This window comes from Oryzias melastigma, linkage group LG17, assembly GCF_002922805.2.
Source record: "Oryzias melastigma strain HK-1 linkage group LG17, ASM292280v2, whole genome shotgun sequence".
Lineage (NCBI taxonomy): Eukaryota > Metazoa > Chordata > Actinopteri > Beloniformes > Adrianichthyidae > Oryzias > Oryzias melastigma.
This window is the reverse complement of record NC_050528.1, coordinates 13,649,250-13,667,125: the sequence shown is the minus strand read 5'-3', so window position 1 is coordinate 13,667,125 and position 17,876 is coordinate 13,649,250. Positions and strand designations below refer to the sequence as shown.

Genomic DNA, 17,876 nt, shown 5'->3' with positions numbered 1-17,876 from the left:
TGTATTGAAGATCTAGTCAAGATATCATAAAAAGTCTCTCAATGCCCCTAACCTCATGAGGCGTACAGTCTGATGACAGGTGAGGGGTGGACCGGTCTGGTCCTTGGTTTTTGGAGACATGGAGGGTTGCTTCTCTGAAGTTCCGCCTCAGAGTGTTACATCGAACAGCTGAGACCTCATCCCATCTGACCTGACCTGAGGAGACACAGTCAAAGCCAAGAACCATTAAACTCATCTTTCCATCAGACAGATTATGCTGTATGTAAATTTTGAGGTCACATGACATGGAAGTTGACAGTACCTATCGTTAAAGATCATGAACATAAACAAAACCCACAAACAGCTTAGTAATAAAATAAATAACAAAAAATAAAATAATAAAACAAGAAAATACTATCTCACAAGGTTCTATAGAGTATTACATAGTTTATTATTAATACTATTTATCATATTCTTCTTCTTATTATTATTTAACCTTTAATAATTCAGGAAAGTAATTCAAGAAGCTAATTTAATTTACATTCGTGGGATGAAGAGCAAAAAGAGAAATTATACCAAAGTTTATAATAGTCAAAGCAAATGTTTCATATAATTTATACCAGACTGCTTACATTCTGTTCAAAATATTCATAAACAGGAGAAACAATAAAACAAAAAACTTTTTTTTTTATCAACATATGAAGAAATGCAAATAGAAGAAGCAAACAAAGACTGAGCAGGTTTTGCTGTTACATGTGCTGTTGTTAATATGTGGTTGTGTGCTAAAATAAGGCAGTTAACCAGCAGGTACTGACTTTTTCTTCTTTTCCATTCAGGAGTCACCACGGCCAAACAGCTTCCTCCATCTAACCCTGTCTTCTGCATCCTCTACTCTAATGCCAGCTACATAAATGGCATCAAGTCAGTATAAGTGAATTTAAAAGGCTGATTTGTAAAAAAAAAAAAAGTAAAAATCTCTGCAGTCTACAGTTGGACAGATGGTTATTTGACTTGCAGCTATTTAGCTGAATGTGTCCATGGAGATTTATGTAAAAAATATAGCTTAATTTGACTTTGATTCAGCTTTGATTCAGTTTAAGATCATTTGAACCAGACTTCAGAACACTTAGAACCATTAAAAGGCACCCCCCTTCTTCTATGACATCATCCATGAGGGGGCTGTGACCTTGTGGCAGGTCCCGCCCCCACAATGAAGGTCTTATGGGAACTTTCTGACTCAAAAGTAAATCTCAGGCTTGACTGCACATCAGGGTAGGAGGATTAAGGAGAGCTGAGTCTAAATCATCAGCTCAAAGACACACAGGTGAGACACTCCACAGGTGAGCCAGCTCTCAGGTTTCTGGAAAAAGGGATTTTCTGCGAATCGGAATGCTTTCCCATCACCTCTTCATTCCTGTACAAACAGCCATCACAATGTAGCACTGAGTCAGCTCATCTCCCCGTTTGGCGTCACATCGCTCAGTCTTCAGATTTGTTTTCTCAAAAGAAGCTGCTGTCACACAAAAGGTTTGTGATTTCAGCAGAATTAGTTATAAGACAAAAAAAAGTTTTCACATCCACATATTTATGCATTTAGTCTTAGTGGGATATGCTTTAAACTTTAAATCTAGCTAAGTCTAGTTTACATTTGCAGGTTATGTACATGCATTGTAATTACAGGGTGTTTACAAATGTGAACACCAGCAGAGGCATTCAGAACCATGGACCACCTGATGTAACCAAATCGTTTTAAAATGAAAGACAAATATATCTAATACACTTATTTGATGGAAATCAGAATTTCAATCATTTTTGCTAAAACTTGCGGCATACTTGTTTTATATATATATATATATATATATATATATATATATATATATATATATATATATATATATTTAGGTCATAAAGTAAGATAATAACTTTGAAGAGCAGGGAAAATGTAAAAAAGAAATACATATATGTATTTCAGAATAATCTACTTCAATGTTAGAGTTTTTTCAAGAACTCCTCAGGCTCATGAAAACCACAAAGACCGCAACCAAAGAGACGTCAACCTTTACACATCAAATCTCTGCAGACGCATGTCGACCCCTCCCATCCAGGTGAGCTCAGGTACAGCAGAGAGAACGCAGCAGCAGCATCAAAGTGTTTGTACTCACTGAGATCCACCTTTAGAACACCAAACAACCAGCTGTTGAAGTGCCTGATCACCAGCAGAGTAGAACCCGACTTCATTTTGATCTGATATAACGATCAGGACCAGAACCAAAACCATTCTCAGAGCAACAATAGACAGAGGCAGTGGGCCGGCTGTGTGGGTCGGCGGCATTGTGTTCGAGTCAACAGCAACTTCATCTCACATGAGCAGCTTGGACCAGAACCAGCAAAGCAGCAGAACTTCAGCTTCAGTGATGAAGATCGTCAGAGAAAATGATGTTGATGTCTGTGAATGTGTTTGCTTGTTTGTGAAGTTCATGTACTGACCCCTCATGCTGCCAGCCCCCTGCTCTTCATCTTGGTCATCTTTTGTAAAGGTCTCAGGGTTGGAGCCTCGTCTACCGTCCTTCCTCATCTCATCGTACTTTTTTTTCCTGCTGTCGGGGGGCAGCTTGGAGATGGAATGATGCCCATGATCAGAAGACTGACGGTGATCTGCAATAACACAGCAGAACAAGTGAAAGAAATGAAAGTGCTCCTCAACCCTCAAGATCAAGAACTTCTGCTCACACCAAAAATGCTGCTGTGTCAAAATTCTGGTCTATTTTTTAAATATTGTTCTACAGCAACACACTGATTATTTGCACTGGATTTAGAACACAGACACTTCTAGATGGAAAAGCATGTATCATTTCAGAATTAGAGGTCTCCAGACCTTCTCAAAGGATCAGATTAAAAAAATCTGGTGATTTTTTTTTTAAACTATGGATTTTAAGTTTTGATACTCTCCGAAGAGCCCCAGAACCGTCCAAAGATGGTAAAAGAGGAAGTTTTGGACATCCTGGAGAAACCCCTGAGAATATGTCCTGACCTTAAAGGACTTCCAAACACAAAACAAGATGTTTGAACTTTCTTCTCAGGAGCTTTCAAATGTTGTTGACTAGTTTTGATGAAATGATCAGAATTTTACAGAATCGCTCTCCAACTTAGATATGCAATGAATACCTTTGATGTCCTGCTCATCGTAAACCCGATGTTTCCCTGGAGGAGTGCAGCCATCAGGACGTAGGATCTGCTGAAAACCCTGATGTTCAGCTACTTTGTTTGAATCTTTGTTGGAAGGAGCCTGCTGAAAAGATATACAGACAGAAGTGAAGAAATGGACAGAAAATGCAGAAATTCATTTTCTATAAAGACTCATGATGATGAAGACTTCTTCTCAGGAAGAGGAGGCAGGAGGGCAGATAGTGGGAGTTAGACGAACAAATGTTTGACTAGTCTTTGTACTCTCAAAACAGTCGTAAATGTAGAAAATAAAAACTCGTATGAGCATGTGATGTCTGTTTCTTTCATCGTCCTCACACACTTACCGCTGACTGTCTGAGGACATCACCAGGTCCACCAGAGCTCTGTGGAAGGTCCGTGGCTTGCTGTGGGTCCATAGTCTGAGTTTCTGAAGGTTAGCAGAAGCTCAACACCGGAGCCTTGAGTGAAGAAAACATTCCCAGTTTTAAAGCTTTAGTTTGTCTAAAGCAGCTGTGTAAAATTATTCTAAAAGTGAGGAGATACTTGGTCTTTTGTCTTACTGTGATCCTTCACACCCTCAATACCAAATCTCCAACAGTTAGAGAACTTTCTGACTCCTCCAAATTTTTGGCTGAAAGTCTCATTTCCCCATTTTTTCTTTAAATATGTGCTCTCAAATCTGAGTGTTAAATGTGTGCAAGATTTTGGGAAAATCAATCTTTTGGCCTTAGTTTTCTTTAGTTCTTAAGCTAAATGTGGTGTTCCTCGTGGTTGTTTGAGGAACGCTCCTCTTTCTGTGATTCAAGCATCCATCTGTCCTTCATGTGAGGGGAAGGAGACGGTCATTTTTGTCCTTAACTGGTCATTTTCCCTCCAAAAATTTAAGCAAATACTGCCTCCAGAACCAGAACTCCCCCTGATGAACTGCCCATCACAAGAGCTGCTGCTTTGTGCTAAGTACTAACATTTATGATGAGAAGTATTCTCCTTATCACCTCCGATTTGTGTGTCAGTGTGCGTTCATACCTGCTCGGCGTGTTCAGGTGTTTTCGTCCAGCAGATTCACAGCTGGATTCTCAGCAGCTGCTTTATAACAGCTCGCCTGAGTGTGTGTGTTTAATTAAGCCATCAGCACAACAGTAATTATTTGCTTTCCCACAGTTTGATTCCGATGCGTTTCTGTGTTTACATGGGATTTTCTGTCATTTAGAGTGCATCTTTCTGTTTGTGTACATAGTGAGTCCATGTTGTGATTTCCTTCTCATGACATCAGATGATCACTCCTTCAAATACCAGCTGTCATTCAGCTAACACACACTTTGTAAAATAAACACAACTTTATTTGTACTTTGTTTACAGTCTCAGATGTATGTGAGCACTCGTTTTACTGATGTTGTGAGGACTTGATCCAGTACACTTTGATCAGGATTATGGTTATGTCTTTTAAATGATGTTGGGTTGAAAAAAAAGGCAGCAAAGAGTTAACAGTGATGAAAAATAAAAATTGTTCATTTTTGCCAAAAAGTATTTAAAAAATGGTCTCAGACGTGTTGTGATGCTTATTTATATTCTGTGGTCTTTTTTAAATATGAATAAATAATATATATATATTTATAAATAGTCAATCTAACATTTTTTTTTATTAAAATTTGGTCTTAAGGTTTAAATAATTGTGGTGTACTGACGTTCAGTTATGGTTTTGATAACTCGACACTCACCCCTTTAGAAATGCAAACAAACATCAATACGAACGGCAGCTTTTGATTAATATCCAAACTGAAAGATCTGATCAAAGTGCTTTTCAAACTTGTTAAATTGATTTGATAATAGAAACAGATGTAGAATGTTTTAAAGATTCATGTGTCCATAAGTACAAGTTTCACTCTGTCTGTGTCATCTGTCCCATTTGTGTGTAGGTGTGTGTGTGTGTGTGTGTGTGCAGGTTCCCACAGGGCGTGACACAGGTGAACTTCCTGTTGTGTTTACAGAACATCTCAGAAGAACAGCAGAGTGATGACGGTAAACACTCACAACTCCATCAACAGCAGATTAACACAAACACATACACAACAAAGCCATGCATCAACACGTTGACCTTCAGGTTCTGCTGTGGTTCTGTTTAACAACCCGCTCAGATGGCAGGATCGGTCCAGTGTGGCACACGTCACATTTCTGGACCGCTCTGACCAGGTCTGCATGCAGAGCCTGTCCTTAGGGTCACACAAGGACACGCAGAAGAAGAGGAAGACGAGTGGTTCTGACAGAATTGGACCGATCCACATCGAGAGGCTCCAAAAGAGTCACCCAGCAGCCTCCTCCTTGCTCTGGCTCCTCTTCTTCTTCACCTCCTGCAGTCCCTCCTGAATGCTGTCCACCGCCTCCTGGTCTCCAGCCTGCCGAGCCAGACTCAGAGCCTCCAGGTAGAGCCGGACAGAATCCTCTAGCCGGCCTGAGGAGACAGAGTCAGGTCAGACCTCGGACAGGTGTGACTCCTTACCCGCTCACCTGTGCTCACCTGTGTGCAGCAAGATGCCCGCCATGTTTCCCAGCAGCACGTGTTGCTCCGGGTGGCCTGCAGCACGGCTCTGATCCACCGCCTGCTGGATCAGAACAAGCGCCTCATCGTGGCGGCCCTGAAGGTCTAAGATGGTGGCCAGGTCGCTCATCAGAACCAGAGTCTGACAGGAAGTAAACAGATTTGTTCAGTAAAGCCTCACTCTCCTCTGTGAGTCTCAGGTAAGCTCACCTGTGGATGCGTCTCCCCCTGCTCCTGGCGGCAGATGTTCAGAGCGTTCTGGTAGTCTTCTCTTGCCTGGTTCAGGCGATGATGTGATGCTCGGTACCGAGCGCGCGAGTCCAAACACAGACCGAGCAGCAGGCGGGTCTCCTTCCTCAGAGCTTCCTCCTCCTCTGCCCACAACATCAGTGATCATTACAGCAACAATAAAAGCTGCAAGCAAACGCCATTCACTGCTCCAGCCCTGCTCCTTCAATGACCCCTCAAATATCCATTTGGTCCAGTTTCTGACAGTCAAAAAAAAAACCCGGCAAGAACTGTAAAGTCTCACTTCACTGTTTAGAAAAATACATTTTATGTTATTTTGGCCAATAAGCCATTGATTCATAAAATGTAGCTTTTAAGTATTTACAAACCAGCATCATATTTTTCTTCCTATAAAATATTTAACTTCTTTTAGCTTTAGCAGCAGCACATGGAAGTTCTTTTCAAAATAAAATACACAGTTTCTAATAAGAACCCCTTGCTGTAGCAGATTTACTTGAAATAAAAAGGTCAGAAAGTCAAACATGACATTTTTTCAATGAATCTTTTTTTTTCATTTTACTATTGAAATAAACATGACAACATTTGTGTAGAATATTTTTTTAATCAAGACATGCAGTCTAGAAATGCATTTCTAAACTACACTCTAGCTGTGTTTCAGTAACTATAACATTGCGCAAATTGGATTTAGAAAAATCTCGCATTTATCAAAAAAAAAAGCTTTTGCGCTTGGAGAAAGTGTTTTTTGAGGCACATTGAAATAGACATTTTTCGCAAAACTGCAATGAAAACATTGTTTTTTAATTAAATGTGCTTCTTGGTAGGTGTGGCTGCCCTGAGTGCTGCACAGCTTGCGCCACGAGAGGCCCCACAGCGTCTCATCTCATTATAAGTTGCGTATCATACGGAATCGTACAGTTCCTCCGTAAAATCACCAACCAAGATGTCCTCATCGCTTCAACCGTAGCTGCGCTTTTGCAGCTTGCAGCTTAAATAAAGTACAGACGTCTCCTTTGACAGATGAAGACTTGAATGAACATTGTTGTGTTATCAAACAGAAAAAAGGTCCAGCTGCTTACTTGTTACAATGGTGATTTTTTTAACAGGCTTCTCACGTGCATCTGCGACTGTCAATGGACTAGCTGTGCGGCACACACATGACACTGCTGTGACGTCACCCAAATGATCCCTATCAGTGAATCAAATTAAAATAATGTTTGTTCTCATCAGTCGGCATGTTTTTAAGGACTTAATGCGCGAGTTGGTTTGTGTTTATTCTTATAATTATGATTTATTGGAAACAGTGCAATTGGAAAATTGTATCTGACAATAGATTAAACCTTTCACCATCATTTAACTGAGTTAGCTGACATGCTAAAAATTTTAAATATAAATGCCAAAACTTGATTAACGTGAATGAATTACCCAAAACTACAACACATTATGTATATAAATTGTTAACATTTTCTTCAAAGCCAAAGAGGGATGGAGGGATAAAGGAGCTACATAAAACTCCAGAGCCTCAGGTTGCAGACATCTGGTTTGGGTAGTGGTTAACAGCAAAAAAAACAAAAACAAAAAAAATGGGCTTCATGATTACAATATGGTTCTTATTTTGAAAGGGCTTGGGTTATAACTTGTTGATGAGTCTGTGTTACCCACCGGTCACCTGTCAGAGTCTCACCTGTCTTCTCTTCTGCTGGAAGCTCCTTGTGTTTCTCCAGTTTGGCCTCCAAAGATTCTGTGCAGAACCTGAAACCGTGATCGGCAAGCTCCGCCCTCAAAAACAACAAACGCAGATCAGAGAGGTCTGAACTTCCAGTCTGCTAAAGCACTTGGCCCCGCCTCTTACTTGTTCATCTCAGCATAGATGGTGGCCAGTTTCAGAGACATCTCGACGATGGCGTTGTCATCCTGGAGGAAGAGTCAGCTGTGAGGCTGCAGCTTTTCCTCTTCAAATACAAATGAGGTGCAGCTTCAACTCACCTCTGGAGTTCCCCCTGACAGCATGAAGCTCATGGCAGCTTTGAAGAGTTTCTCTGCCTGAGAGGAAGAGGAGTGCAGATGAAGATGTCAGCTGATAGTAGAGAGACGCAGGAAATCAAAAAAAGATAATAACAATGTGGAGGAATAGCAATTACTGCTAAAAAAAACTCAGCTTCACATGAAGTGAAAGAATTTAGATAAACATGTCACAGTTCAGCCACTTACAACAATAAATGTGACTGTGCCGCAATCAGACAAAACTCACATTCTCCAACTGACCCTGGACGTAGGCAAGATTGGCCATCTGAAGAGAAAAAAAGCATTTGTGAGTCATGTAAGCCAACAATATGGTGATAAACTACATCAAAAAGCTGCATGACAGCTGCTGCCTGGACAAGTGACAGCTCACCAGGCTGTATGTGTAGATGATGGCCTGTGTGTTGTGGGTCTGATGAGCCAGAGCGATAGCCTGGTGGAGAAAGGAGGAGGCGGCCTGCAGCTGGCCACGGTGCATGCTGAGCTGTGTACATGCAAAATCATTAAAAAACATCTGTATCTGTAACAAAACACTCCAACATTACTGTAATAATGCCACAGCAGCTCCATCCTAAACCTGTTCCTCTACACGCCGTCTTCGCACTATACAAGAGTTCCTGCTTCTGCTCCAGCCTGGCTTCTGGTACCTTTGCTTTCTTTAACAGCAGAACTATGTCATCCTCCTTCCTCTGAGCTTCATCCCGTTTGTCTTCATCTGAGCTGCTGAACAGGGAGAAAGCTGTGCACGTGCATATAGTCAGCAACAGAGATACATGTGCGTTTTTTGTGGCTTTATTGTGTCTGAGCTCACCCAGCGCTGCCCACAGAACTCCTGCTTGTGTCTGCACATTTCTCCTGAAGCGTCCATATGTGCTCCGTGCTATCAAGCATGTGGAGCGGGCTCCTGCCTCAGGCTGTGACATCACAGAGAAGTTCTGAACAGCAATGCAGCGCCGCCTGAAAAAAAGAGAGGAATCCCTGTATGTATGGCAGAAAGGTAGGGCAGTACTACATCTAAATAATCCTGGAAAAAAACATACCCTGGTCTTTAATAAAAAATCTATAAATGGGATTTTTTTTCCCAAATAATATATTTGATTGCGGTTAAGGGTTAAACATGACATTCTCTCTAGGATCTATTCTGTTCATCATTTTTTCCCCAATTCTGTTCTTCTCACTTCTGCTCCAATTTATTAACTATACATATTTTCTAATCATTTCACTTTCTGATATACAGTACAGAAAGTATGTGAACCCTTCAGAAGTACCTCAATTTCTGTCGAAATGCATACATGGTGGGCTTTTTTTTATCTCAATCTAAATCACAACGATGGAGAAAAATATTGCTTGCTTAAATCACACCAATTTAGGTTTTCATGTTTTTATTGAACACAATCATGTGTTAAATTTGTGTATAACATCAAGTAATTCTTAAGGGTTCACTAATTTTCTTTTCCAGCTGTATATTATAATGCATTTTATTGGTAAGACAACAAGCCTCTAAAACTAGATTAAATTCTCTGTATCTGAATTTGCGTACACATTACTGGCTAAAATATAAAAGCTTGCCAATTATTCATTTCACTGGGAATGGTTTTAAAATGCCGGTTTAGGTGGACTGTGTCAAATCTGAGGTCTCCTGAACGCAGCACGTCCTACTATAAGTGGCGCGCGGCAGCAAACCGCAGATTACCAGCAGAGTCTGAGACCGACTGACGGCTCTCACGCACGAAAGTCTCCGCTCTGGGTGGGTAAAGGGACACGAACTCACCTGAGCCCCGCAGGACCAAAGAACCCGCTCTGAGTCCGGCAGAGGACAGCCCGCACCGCACGGTATGCTGCCATCTTGTCTGTTTACATAAAAGCGGAAGTGACGTTTTAGGATGCCGTTCTTCATAATAAAAGAGATGCTGAGAAATATTTTATTTTGAAACCTTTCAATAAGCGTTTGGGGGAATGAGAAAAGCTCCCCATATTTACATCCCTATGTGGCTCTTTTCTTCACATATATTTAGATTTTGCAAAATTTCAACTATTTCCACCTATTGTTTTTTGAAAATTTTGAACTACCATTCAATTATATACACGCATACCTACATTGGGGCTCTCTTAGTCTTAGTTGACCTAGCCACAGTAGGTGGTAAAGTACTTGTTAACTTTGTAGTTAGTTGTCTTTATTGAATCCTTACAAGATGTTTTACTTGTTTTTAGTCTTGTTGCATATTTTCCTTCTTTTCAGCTTTTTTTTCCAAATTAGTGTTGCTAAGTAGTAAAAAAAAATAGTTGGCCAATGATTTTAACCTTTTTGCAGGCATTGTGACCAGTTTTCTTCCACTTTTTTTGTTTAACATCTTTAAGAAATTCAGCTTCATCTGAGTCACTTGAAAGTTATTATTGTATTATTTTTATTATAAATTACTCTAGTCTTTTTCAATTTTCTTTGGTAATTTAGCATACTTTTAGCATCCATTTGCAAATTTCCCCTTATAATGTTGTATTTAAGTAATATTGACAAATGAAACAACAAATATATGACAGTAAATCAAGACAGTTTGTTGTTTTGGTTTTATTGTACGTTTCTGTTTTCCTCTTATTTACAATGTTGAGAATTGTGTTCTATTTTTAAAAGACTTGTCCATCAGAGAGCAGGTGGAACCAAACATATGATCTTGGATATAAGTTTCAACTAAATCTCAACCCTTCAAGACCAGGCCTTGACTCCATGTCTCAGACCAAGCTAGTTGAATGATGATACAGCTCATTGTGGGATTTTGTTTTTTTTAACACAAACAAGACGAGGATATGACACGTCACAGTTTCATAAAACAGCTGCACATTCTGACTTAGTAAAGCTGCATTAACAGAAAATCTCTTATGCAAACTCAGTGTGGTCCTTGCTTAAAAAAAAGATTTCTATTCATCAAATCCAGAAATAATATTCTCTAATGTATGTTTTCAAACAGCTTTAAATTAGTTGGCGCCAGTGTTCGGCAGAGGAGCCACCACCAGTGTGAGAATGTGTGTGTAAATGGGAGAATAGGTCTGTGACTGAAGCGCTTTGGGCCCTCGAAGGAGGGTAGAAAGCGCGTATACGCCATTTACCATTTTTAGTTTTTAATGTGATAACTCAATTATCTTAATATAGGTTTTACTTTTGCTAAGTTACCATCAGTAGTCATGTAAAAACTGTTTTTCGAAGCAAAAGAAATTGGTTTCGAATGTAAACATAATCATATTGAGTTAACCATAAATCAGATATAATTTTAAACTAGTGAATGTATTTCAGCCTGTTGGAAGCGACAGCCCTCCCTTTCATTTTGTGGAACGTGCAGACACAGAAATGTTTTTTGAATCCAGAAATGGTTTACAGAGCCTCAGGGTGGAGCAACGGTAGACAAAACCAGAAGAACGTTCTCTCATAAAACCCTCTGAACAGGGAACAGAATGAGAACAAAAGGTAGAATGCTCCATTCACAAACAGCTGAAACAATCAGGAAGAAAGCTCACATCTCTGGGTTAACTAACCCCTTGTCAAACATGTAGTGCTACAAACCGTGTTTATAAAACAATAAGGTTTTAAAAAGGCCCAACCTCAGTAAACTCTCCCGACAGTTCATGTAGCTGAAGGTGGAGCTGCAACCTTCTGGATCAAGTCGGACTGAGTTTTTATGATGGTCTTCAGAGTTTTTTCTTCTTGCGTCGAGCTGCTTTTCAAAGGTTGTGCGGGACACTGTAGCTCAAAGGGGTAAAGCATTCAGCAGCCCATCCCACCTTTGATGTAAAGCCTTATTTGATTATACTGCTGTACCTTTCATAAATGTAAGACGTACCAAGGCGTCTGCTGAGGAGCAGACTGACTGTGGTTTCTTTGGTGCATCACACCTGCCCCAAAGCTCTGCTGAGAAGCAGAAGGCACTCCTTAAAGCTGCACTCAGTTTACGATCAGACGTCAGTTTTCTGGAGTTCCAGGTGAGAATCAGCTTGTCTCTCTCGTCAGTAGATGACCACACTCATCACGGTCTATAAATGCTGATTCTCTTTGGCTGTCTGCACTCAAATCGGCTTATAAGAATAATAAAAGAGCTTCAAGAGAACAAACAGGCTTCAGTCCAGATCAGAGTTCAGACGCTGTTGGCATGAAATGCAAGCGTGAAGCAGAAAACAAACATGTGACCTTCCTCAGCTCAGCTGCCAGCATTTGGTTCCACCGTCCTGCTACTGCAGTTACTTGCGCAGGCTCCGCCTACCTCAAAAGGCGGGGTCCTGGGGGAGCAGAGACGCTGCATCCTGGTGATGCTTGAACCTCTTGAGGTGGTGCCGCAGCACCCCTTTGGTCTTGAAAGTCTTGCCGCAGCTGCAGGCGTGCGGCCGCTCACCGGTGTGGTCCAGCTGGTGAACGCGCAGCAGTGAGCTGGTGAGGAAAAACTCGCCGCAGGTGATGCAGTAATGGCTCTTCTCACCTGTGTGCTTGGCCCGCTGGTGGGTCAGCAGGGACCCGGAGGTGATGAAGCTCTGGCCGCATTCGCTGCAGCTGAAGGGCCGCTCGCCGGTGTGGATCCTCTCGTGGGCCCTCCAGGAGTTGTGGTAGGAGAAGGCCTTCTGACAGTAGGAGCACTGGTAGAACTTCTCCTTGGTGTGGCTGAGGCGGTGCATCTTCAGGTAGTGGGCGATGGTGAAGCTCTTGCCGCAGTCGTCACAGGTGAAGGGCTTCTCGCCCGTGTGGAAGAGCCGGATGTGGGAGCGCAGGTGGGAGGACTGGGTGAACCTCTTGCCGCAGGTGGTGCAGAGGAAGGGCCGCTCACCCGTGTGGGTCACCATGTGCGCTTTGAGATGCGGCGACTGCGTGAACCTCTTTCCGCACTCGGAACACTTGTAGGGCTTGAGGCCAGTGTGGGTGCGGTCGTGCAGCTTCAAGCCCTGCAGGCTGGAGAAACACTTTCCGCACTCGTCGCAGTGATACTCCTTCAGGTCCTCATGCGTCCGCTGATGGCAGCGAAGGCCGCTCAGCAGCTTGAAGCCTTTCCCACAGGTGTGGCAGACGTGGGGCTTCCTGTTGGAGTGGGTGGCCTGGTGAACCTTCAGGCTCTGGGGGTTGCTGAACGTCTTGGAGCAGTTGCCGCATGGAAGCAGTTTGGAGCCCTTGTGAGACTTGCGGTGGAAGTTGAAACCTTGGTAAGACACAAACATCTTACCGCAGGTGGTGCAGCAGTAGCTCTTTTCCCCCTTATGCTCTTGGAGGTGCACTGCAAGGTTCTCCTGGAGGTCAAAGCCGTCCCCACAAAACCAGCACTTGAAGGGTTTAGTCCCCGAGTGCGTGCGGTGGTGGGTCTTCCAGTCCCTCTTCAGGGCGAAGGTCCGGTCACAGTAGGAGCAGCGGTACGGTTCGCTGCGCTCGTGGATCTGCTGGTGGACCACCAGACTAATCAGGGTGGGGTAGGTCTTCCCGCAGTGCCAACACTCATTGGTCTTCTGTCCTTGGTGGATGTGCAGATGAGCCTCTAGGTGGGACCTTTTGTAAAAGCCCTTCTCACACTTGGGGCAGAAGATCATCTTCCTGCCTGTGTTGGTGTGGGGATGCTGCATCCGCTCACAGAGCTGAGGGTGATCATCTGCAGGTAGAAGGAAGAGGTCAAAGGTTACAGCCTGTGCAAGAAAGGTTGTGTCCAAATTCCTTCACTACTCACTACTTGGTGTTTGCCATTTTGAAGAGCTGTCCGAAACTACAATTCCAAACTCTATGCCCTAGAAATTTACCAGAAGTCTCTTAAACAAACCAGTGAGAATCAATACTCACTAAATCAGCAAAAATAGACCACAATGCATTGCATTAGAACAATTTTTTATGCAGAAAAAAAAATCTGTTTTTTACAAACCACCCAAGTTTTCAGCATCAGAACACAGTGGATACATAAATAGCCTTCATAAAATGTTTATTTGTATTAGGTTTTTACTTCGGGAAACCGGTGACATCATATATTGGCAGTTTAAAAAATAAAAACGACAAATGGTGTCCAAATTGCTATAAAACAGTCCTGCAGTAGTTAGGGAGTATATGGAGGGAATTCAGACATAGCCTAAGCCTTTAAAAGTAACCTTACAAAACAAACAAACAAAAAAAAAGAAAAATCTGATCCAGGGAAACTTTGGTTATTGGCTAATTCATTGCAACTTGGAAGAAGACTCAACTTTAAGACGTTTTATTATTTTTCCTGGAAACTAAAGATCCTTCAACTTGTTTTTCTAAAGCAACAACTAAATCTGGAGCTTTTACTGTGAAGAGAGTAGTTTTGATTAGCGGTACAGCAGCTTTCAAGGACAAAGCTTCTCTTACCCAGAGACAGGAAGTCCCGCCCCTCCAGCCATGTCTTGCAGTCAGTCAGTTTGATGGACAGCTTCTTCAAGAAGGGATAAGAGCAGATTTCCACATCCTCGTCTGGCTCGGGCTTGATCTGAATGCAGTCTGGTCCCTCAAAGATGTCCTGAAACGACACCTTCTTTAACATCCGTTCACTCATGCAAACTCAGATGTGTGTGATGGACAGAAAGTCACTCTAAAAATGGTTCATAGGGTTAGTATCTGGAGCTTAAATAAAATAACATTTTAAGCTCAAATATTTAAGTTTGCTTGATAAAGTTATGAGTAGTTGAGTTGAACTTCAAATGTGTTAAAGTTCTAAGAACTTAATATTTTGCAAATATTTAATTGTTAATTTTGAATTCACTCAACAACAAAATATTAAGTTGGTGAAACTTGATTTTATGTTGAGCGTTTTTTTTTAAAAAAAGCTGGAGGTGGAGCAGCCACACCCAAAAGACAGACCACGGCAGAGGAATAACGGAGCAGCTCATTTACTGACTTTGTTCTCTGGTAAGTACTTTCTTTAAAAATTGTTTCGGGGTAAAATTGATTCAATTAAAACATGATCTTTCAACTGTGTAATGTGAGGTGCAGTGAAAACCTCCCACCGCTGCCTTGTTTTCTCCTTGCTAATGTAGACTTTAGCTTTTTTTAATTTTGTGACACACTGAAAATAGGTGTACGCTTGAAAAGTAATATTTCTTTTCCTAATAACAATTGAAGCAAAAAACTATGGTGATGTTTGATTCAACTGAGGTAGTTAAGTTAACAGAACTGAAAAAATTAAGGTAACAATTTGCACGGACTTTGAGTAAAAGTAATGCAAAACAATTAAGTTGAAGTAACTTAAATACAATAAGTTGCTAACTTAAATTCACCAAAAGCTTTAACTTAAAATGCAAAATAAGTTGTGCTTGTAGGATTAATACAATTAAGTTGACTAAATTCAAAAAGTCTTTAATAAAAATTACTTAATACTAACCAGAGTTAAAAAGATCAATGCAAATTTTTTAAGCGTATTTTTCTTTAGAGTGTAGCTGGGTTTGGAACAGAACCCTGGAGAATTCCCAACTGAGCTTTTCTATGCAGATGATACCCCCCATAACTGTTCTGGAGAATCTGGACCTGCAGAAGAAGGCTCTGCATCAGAACCCAGGCTGGTACCTCACTGGTTCTCAGGTGATGTCTGATGGGGGCGGGGGTCATCCCTCAATGCTCATCTGCCTCCAACAGATCAGCCAATCAGGATTCTTCTTCAGGTCCGGTTCTGATACTTTCCTTGCCATTATTATTATTATTATTATTATTTAGAAATGTCAGATTCAGAACTAAAACTCTCAGGAACCGCAACTGGTCCGTACCGGTCTGCCTGCAGACAGAGCTGCAGCACTGAGCCTCAGCCGAACCCGATTCTGACCATCATCCCCACCCCGATCCAGAGTCTGCAGCACCGAATCATCCCAAACAGGTCCCACAACCCTCTCCTGTTCTCACGGATTCAAGAATGGACCCCTCCAGTTCGGCTGACACCCGGTAGATCGCGGTACCGAGAACAATAACCTTAAACCTGCTGTTTTCTGAACGGAGTTCGGCTGCAGACGCTAGCGGGGATAACTGCATCTCGTTTTCCGTTCGAGTCCGGTTCTGCTCGTGTCGGTGCGTTTACCAGAGAACCGCAGTCGGCCTCCATGGCTCCGGTTCGGCCGCTGGTTCTTATGGTGACGGGTTAGCGGAGAGTCGGGAGTCCGGAGCCGCTAACGGTCCGGAGCGGCGCTGCAGAGGTGGACTTCCGGGGGAGAGGTCAGACACGTACACACGCTGGACACTCCGAGCAGAACCCCCGATTCCAACCGAGACTCGAGCCCGATAACCCACTCCATCTTCTTACCACGGGATGCTAAAAGATGTTCTGCTTCCAACAAAAGAACCGAGCCCCATCAGAACTGTTTCCTAACCGATCGTTTTTTGGGGGGGTTTGCAGCTTAAAGATACACTCCCCTCTCCTTCAGAACAGGTCCCCAACTCTCCCATTGGATCCTGTTTATGGTTCTGGATGGACCTACAAACCCAGAAAGGTGTGCGTGTCCTTAGTTCACCCCGTGTTTGTCCACATTATAGGATCCAACACTTAATGTTTACCTTTACACCTGATGAATGACAGGACAGATTCTGCAGCATCTTCATGCTTCAGCACACCAGAACTTTTGTGTTTTCAGAAACCATGTTAAGTTCTGCTATTCTTAAAAGAAAATTAGACATCTGTTGGGTTGTCATAAAGTTTTCCAAAGACTAAGACCAGTTTAAACCCCAGGGATGCCAGAGATGTTCTTCAGTTAGATAAAACAGGGAAGATGATGGAAACAGGCGTTTTACCTTTGCTGGAAAAAGGACAAAGTGAAAAAAATTTAATAAAATCCTCAAGTCCAGAGAGTCCAAACCTAAACATGTAAATTATGCGGGTGAATTTTACAAATAATATGTTTTATTATTTCTGACCCATAAGTCCAAAACAGAACAAGTTATTTTCATGTCATCCAGCAGAGGGAGACAAACCTCAGACAAGAAGGTTTTCAAGATAAGTTTATTTGCAGACCAGCTCTGATAACTCCATTGGAAATCAACTCAATATAAGACAGTTGCTACCTAAAAATTTAGGCAAACATTTGTTTTTAAGCCATTGATGAGGTTTCTGTTAGAAAAAAAAAGTAACATTTAATTATTCCTTGAAGTTGAACTCCAACCATCTGTTGATCTATTTGAAAGCATTCCCAGTGGTCTTTTAAATGAGCAGCAGCAATTGACCTGAGTTGAGCACAATTGGCGTTTAGCAACCCCGCCCCCCTTTCCCACCTTCACATTGAGGAGCAGAGAAGGGAGCTAATGGCCTGCCATGCATGTTTTCTACATAATACATAAGCTCTTTTTCAAACTGCATTTTTTTTCTCACCATCTGCTACCAATTAACAATAACTTCAATAAAAAGTGAACCACTCAGAATGTAATTTTAATCTGAATGACCTCTAGAGAAATGCCAAAAGAACTTTAAATATCAAAACTTTCATTAAACATCATGAAAAACATTTGCCCTAAAAGATTTTTATAAAATACATACATTTCTTAACACAACCCTGTTTGTTTTGAACTGGTGACAGGATTTGATATTTACAGCTGGATGTTTGATGTCTCAATGAAGACCATCCTGACGTGGAGAATGTCAAGTGATCTCCCAGAAGGTCTTCGTAGAGCTGATGATCGTAGTTCCACATCTGAAAGCACAGAAGACAGTCAGTCGCTGCTCTCCGATTTGTTCTTCAGGTCACCTGACTGAGCTCAGTTGGCTGTTCTGGGATCAGAATAACGCTTCGGTCGATCTTTGTCAACGCGCCACAACCATAGAACAAACTGCCTGGAAGTGACGCTACAATTCGGCCTTTTGTTTACATCATCTCCCTCCACATCCCCCTGCACCCACAATATTCACCTGTGATCGTAGTATGTGTTGAGGCCTCAGATTGTCAGTTAGTGGAGAGTTCACCTGAGAGAAACAAT

At 41.9% G+C, this 17,876-nt stretch overlaps 2 protein-coding genes and 2 long non-coding RNA genes across 4 annotated transcripts in view; 1 reads left to right on the top strand and 3 right to left on the bottom strand.

Moving 5' to 3' along the window:
• Nucleotides 1-4,818: 4,818 nt before the first annotated feature.
• Nucleotides 4,819-9,880, bottom strand: ttc19 (tetratricopeptide repeat domain 19). Its single transcript, XM_024268849.2, has 11 exons — nucleotides 9,741-9,880; nucleotides 8,781-8,926; nucleotides 8,617-8,708; nucleotides 8,343-8,453; nucleotides 8,199-8,237; nucleotides 7,934-7,990; nucleotides 7,800-7,861; nucleotides 7,632-7,726; nucleotides 5,912-6,075; nucleotides 5,681-5,843; nucleotides 4,819-5,614 (listed from the first exon to the last, which is right to left on the bottom strand). The coding sequence occupies exons 1-11, from the start codon at nucleotides 9,812-9,814 to the stop codon at nucleotides 5,466-5,468; spliced, it is 1,152 nt and encodes a 383-aa protein (XP_024124617.1). The 5' UTR covers nucleotides 9,815-9,880; the 3' UTR covers nucleotides 4,819-5,465.
• Nucleotides 9,665-17,876, top strand: part of LOC112144399 — a 10,478-nt gene continuing 2,266 nt past the window's right edge. Inside the window, exons 1-3 of the long non-coding RNA XR_002918878.1 lie at nucleotides 9,665-9,802; nucleotides 14,756-14,837; nucleotides 15,417-15,586. This is a non-coding gene — a long non-coding RNA (uncharacterized LOC112144399). The remainder of the gene's footprint in view (nucleotides 9,803-14,755; nucleotides 14,838-15,416; nucleotides 15,587-17,876) is intronic.
• Nucleotides 10,502-16,370, bottom strand: LOC112144312 (zinc finger protein OZF). Its single transcript, XM_024268799.2, has 3 exons — nucleotides 15,994-16,370; nucleotides 14,301-14,448; nucleotides 10,502-13,578 (listed from the first exon to the last, which is right to left on the bottom strand). Exons 1-3 carry the CDS (start codon nucleotides 16,015-16,017, stop codon nucleotides 12,218-12,220), a joined length of 1,533 nt encoding a protein of 510 aa, XP_024124567.1. The 5' UTR covers nucleotides 16,018-16,370; the 3' UTR covers nucleotides 10,502-12,217.
• Nucleotides 16,891-17,876, bottom strand: part of LOC112144398 — a 2,045-nt gene continuing 1,059 nt past the window's right edge. Inside the window, exons 3-4 of the long non-coding RNA XR_002918877.2 lie at nucleotides 17,809-17,862; nucleotides 16,891-17,593 (exon numbers count right to left, since the gene is read on the bottom strand). This is a non-coding gene — a long non-coding RNA (uncharacterized LOC112144398). The remainder of the gene's footprint in view (nucleotides 17,594-17,808; nucleotides 17,863-17,876) is intronic.

Coding starts and splice junctions, on each gene's coding strand:
- ttc19 (XM_024268849.2), bottom strand. CDS start 9,814: ATGGCAGCATACCGTGCGGTGCGGGCTGTCCTCTGCCGGACTCAGAGC. Junction 8,454..8,616: donor TGCTGTTAAAGAAAGCAAAG/GTACCAGAAGCC, acceptor GCATGTACACAG/CTCAGCATGCACCGTGGCCA. Junction 7,727..7,799: donor ATCTATGCTGAGATGAACAA/GTAAGAGGCGGG, acceptor GTTGTTTTTGAG/GGCGGAGCTTGCCGATCACG.
- LOC112144312 (XM_024268799.2), bottom strand. CDS start 16,017: ATGGAGGCCGACTGCGGTTCTCTG. Junction 14,449..15,993: donor AGGCCGACTGCGGTTCTCTG/GTAAACGCACCG, acceptor GTGTCGTTTCAG/GACATCTTTGAGGGACCAGA. Junction 13,579..14,300: donor GCGGGACTTCCTGTCTCTGG/GTAAGAGAAGCT, acceptor TTCTACCTGCAG/ATGATCACCCTCAGCTCTGT.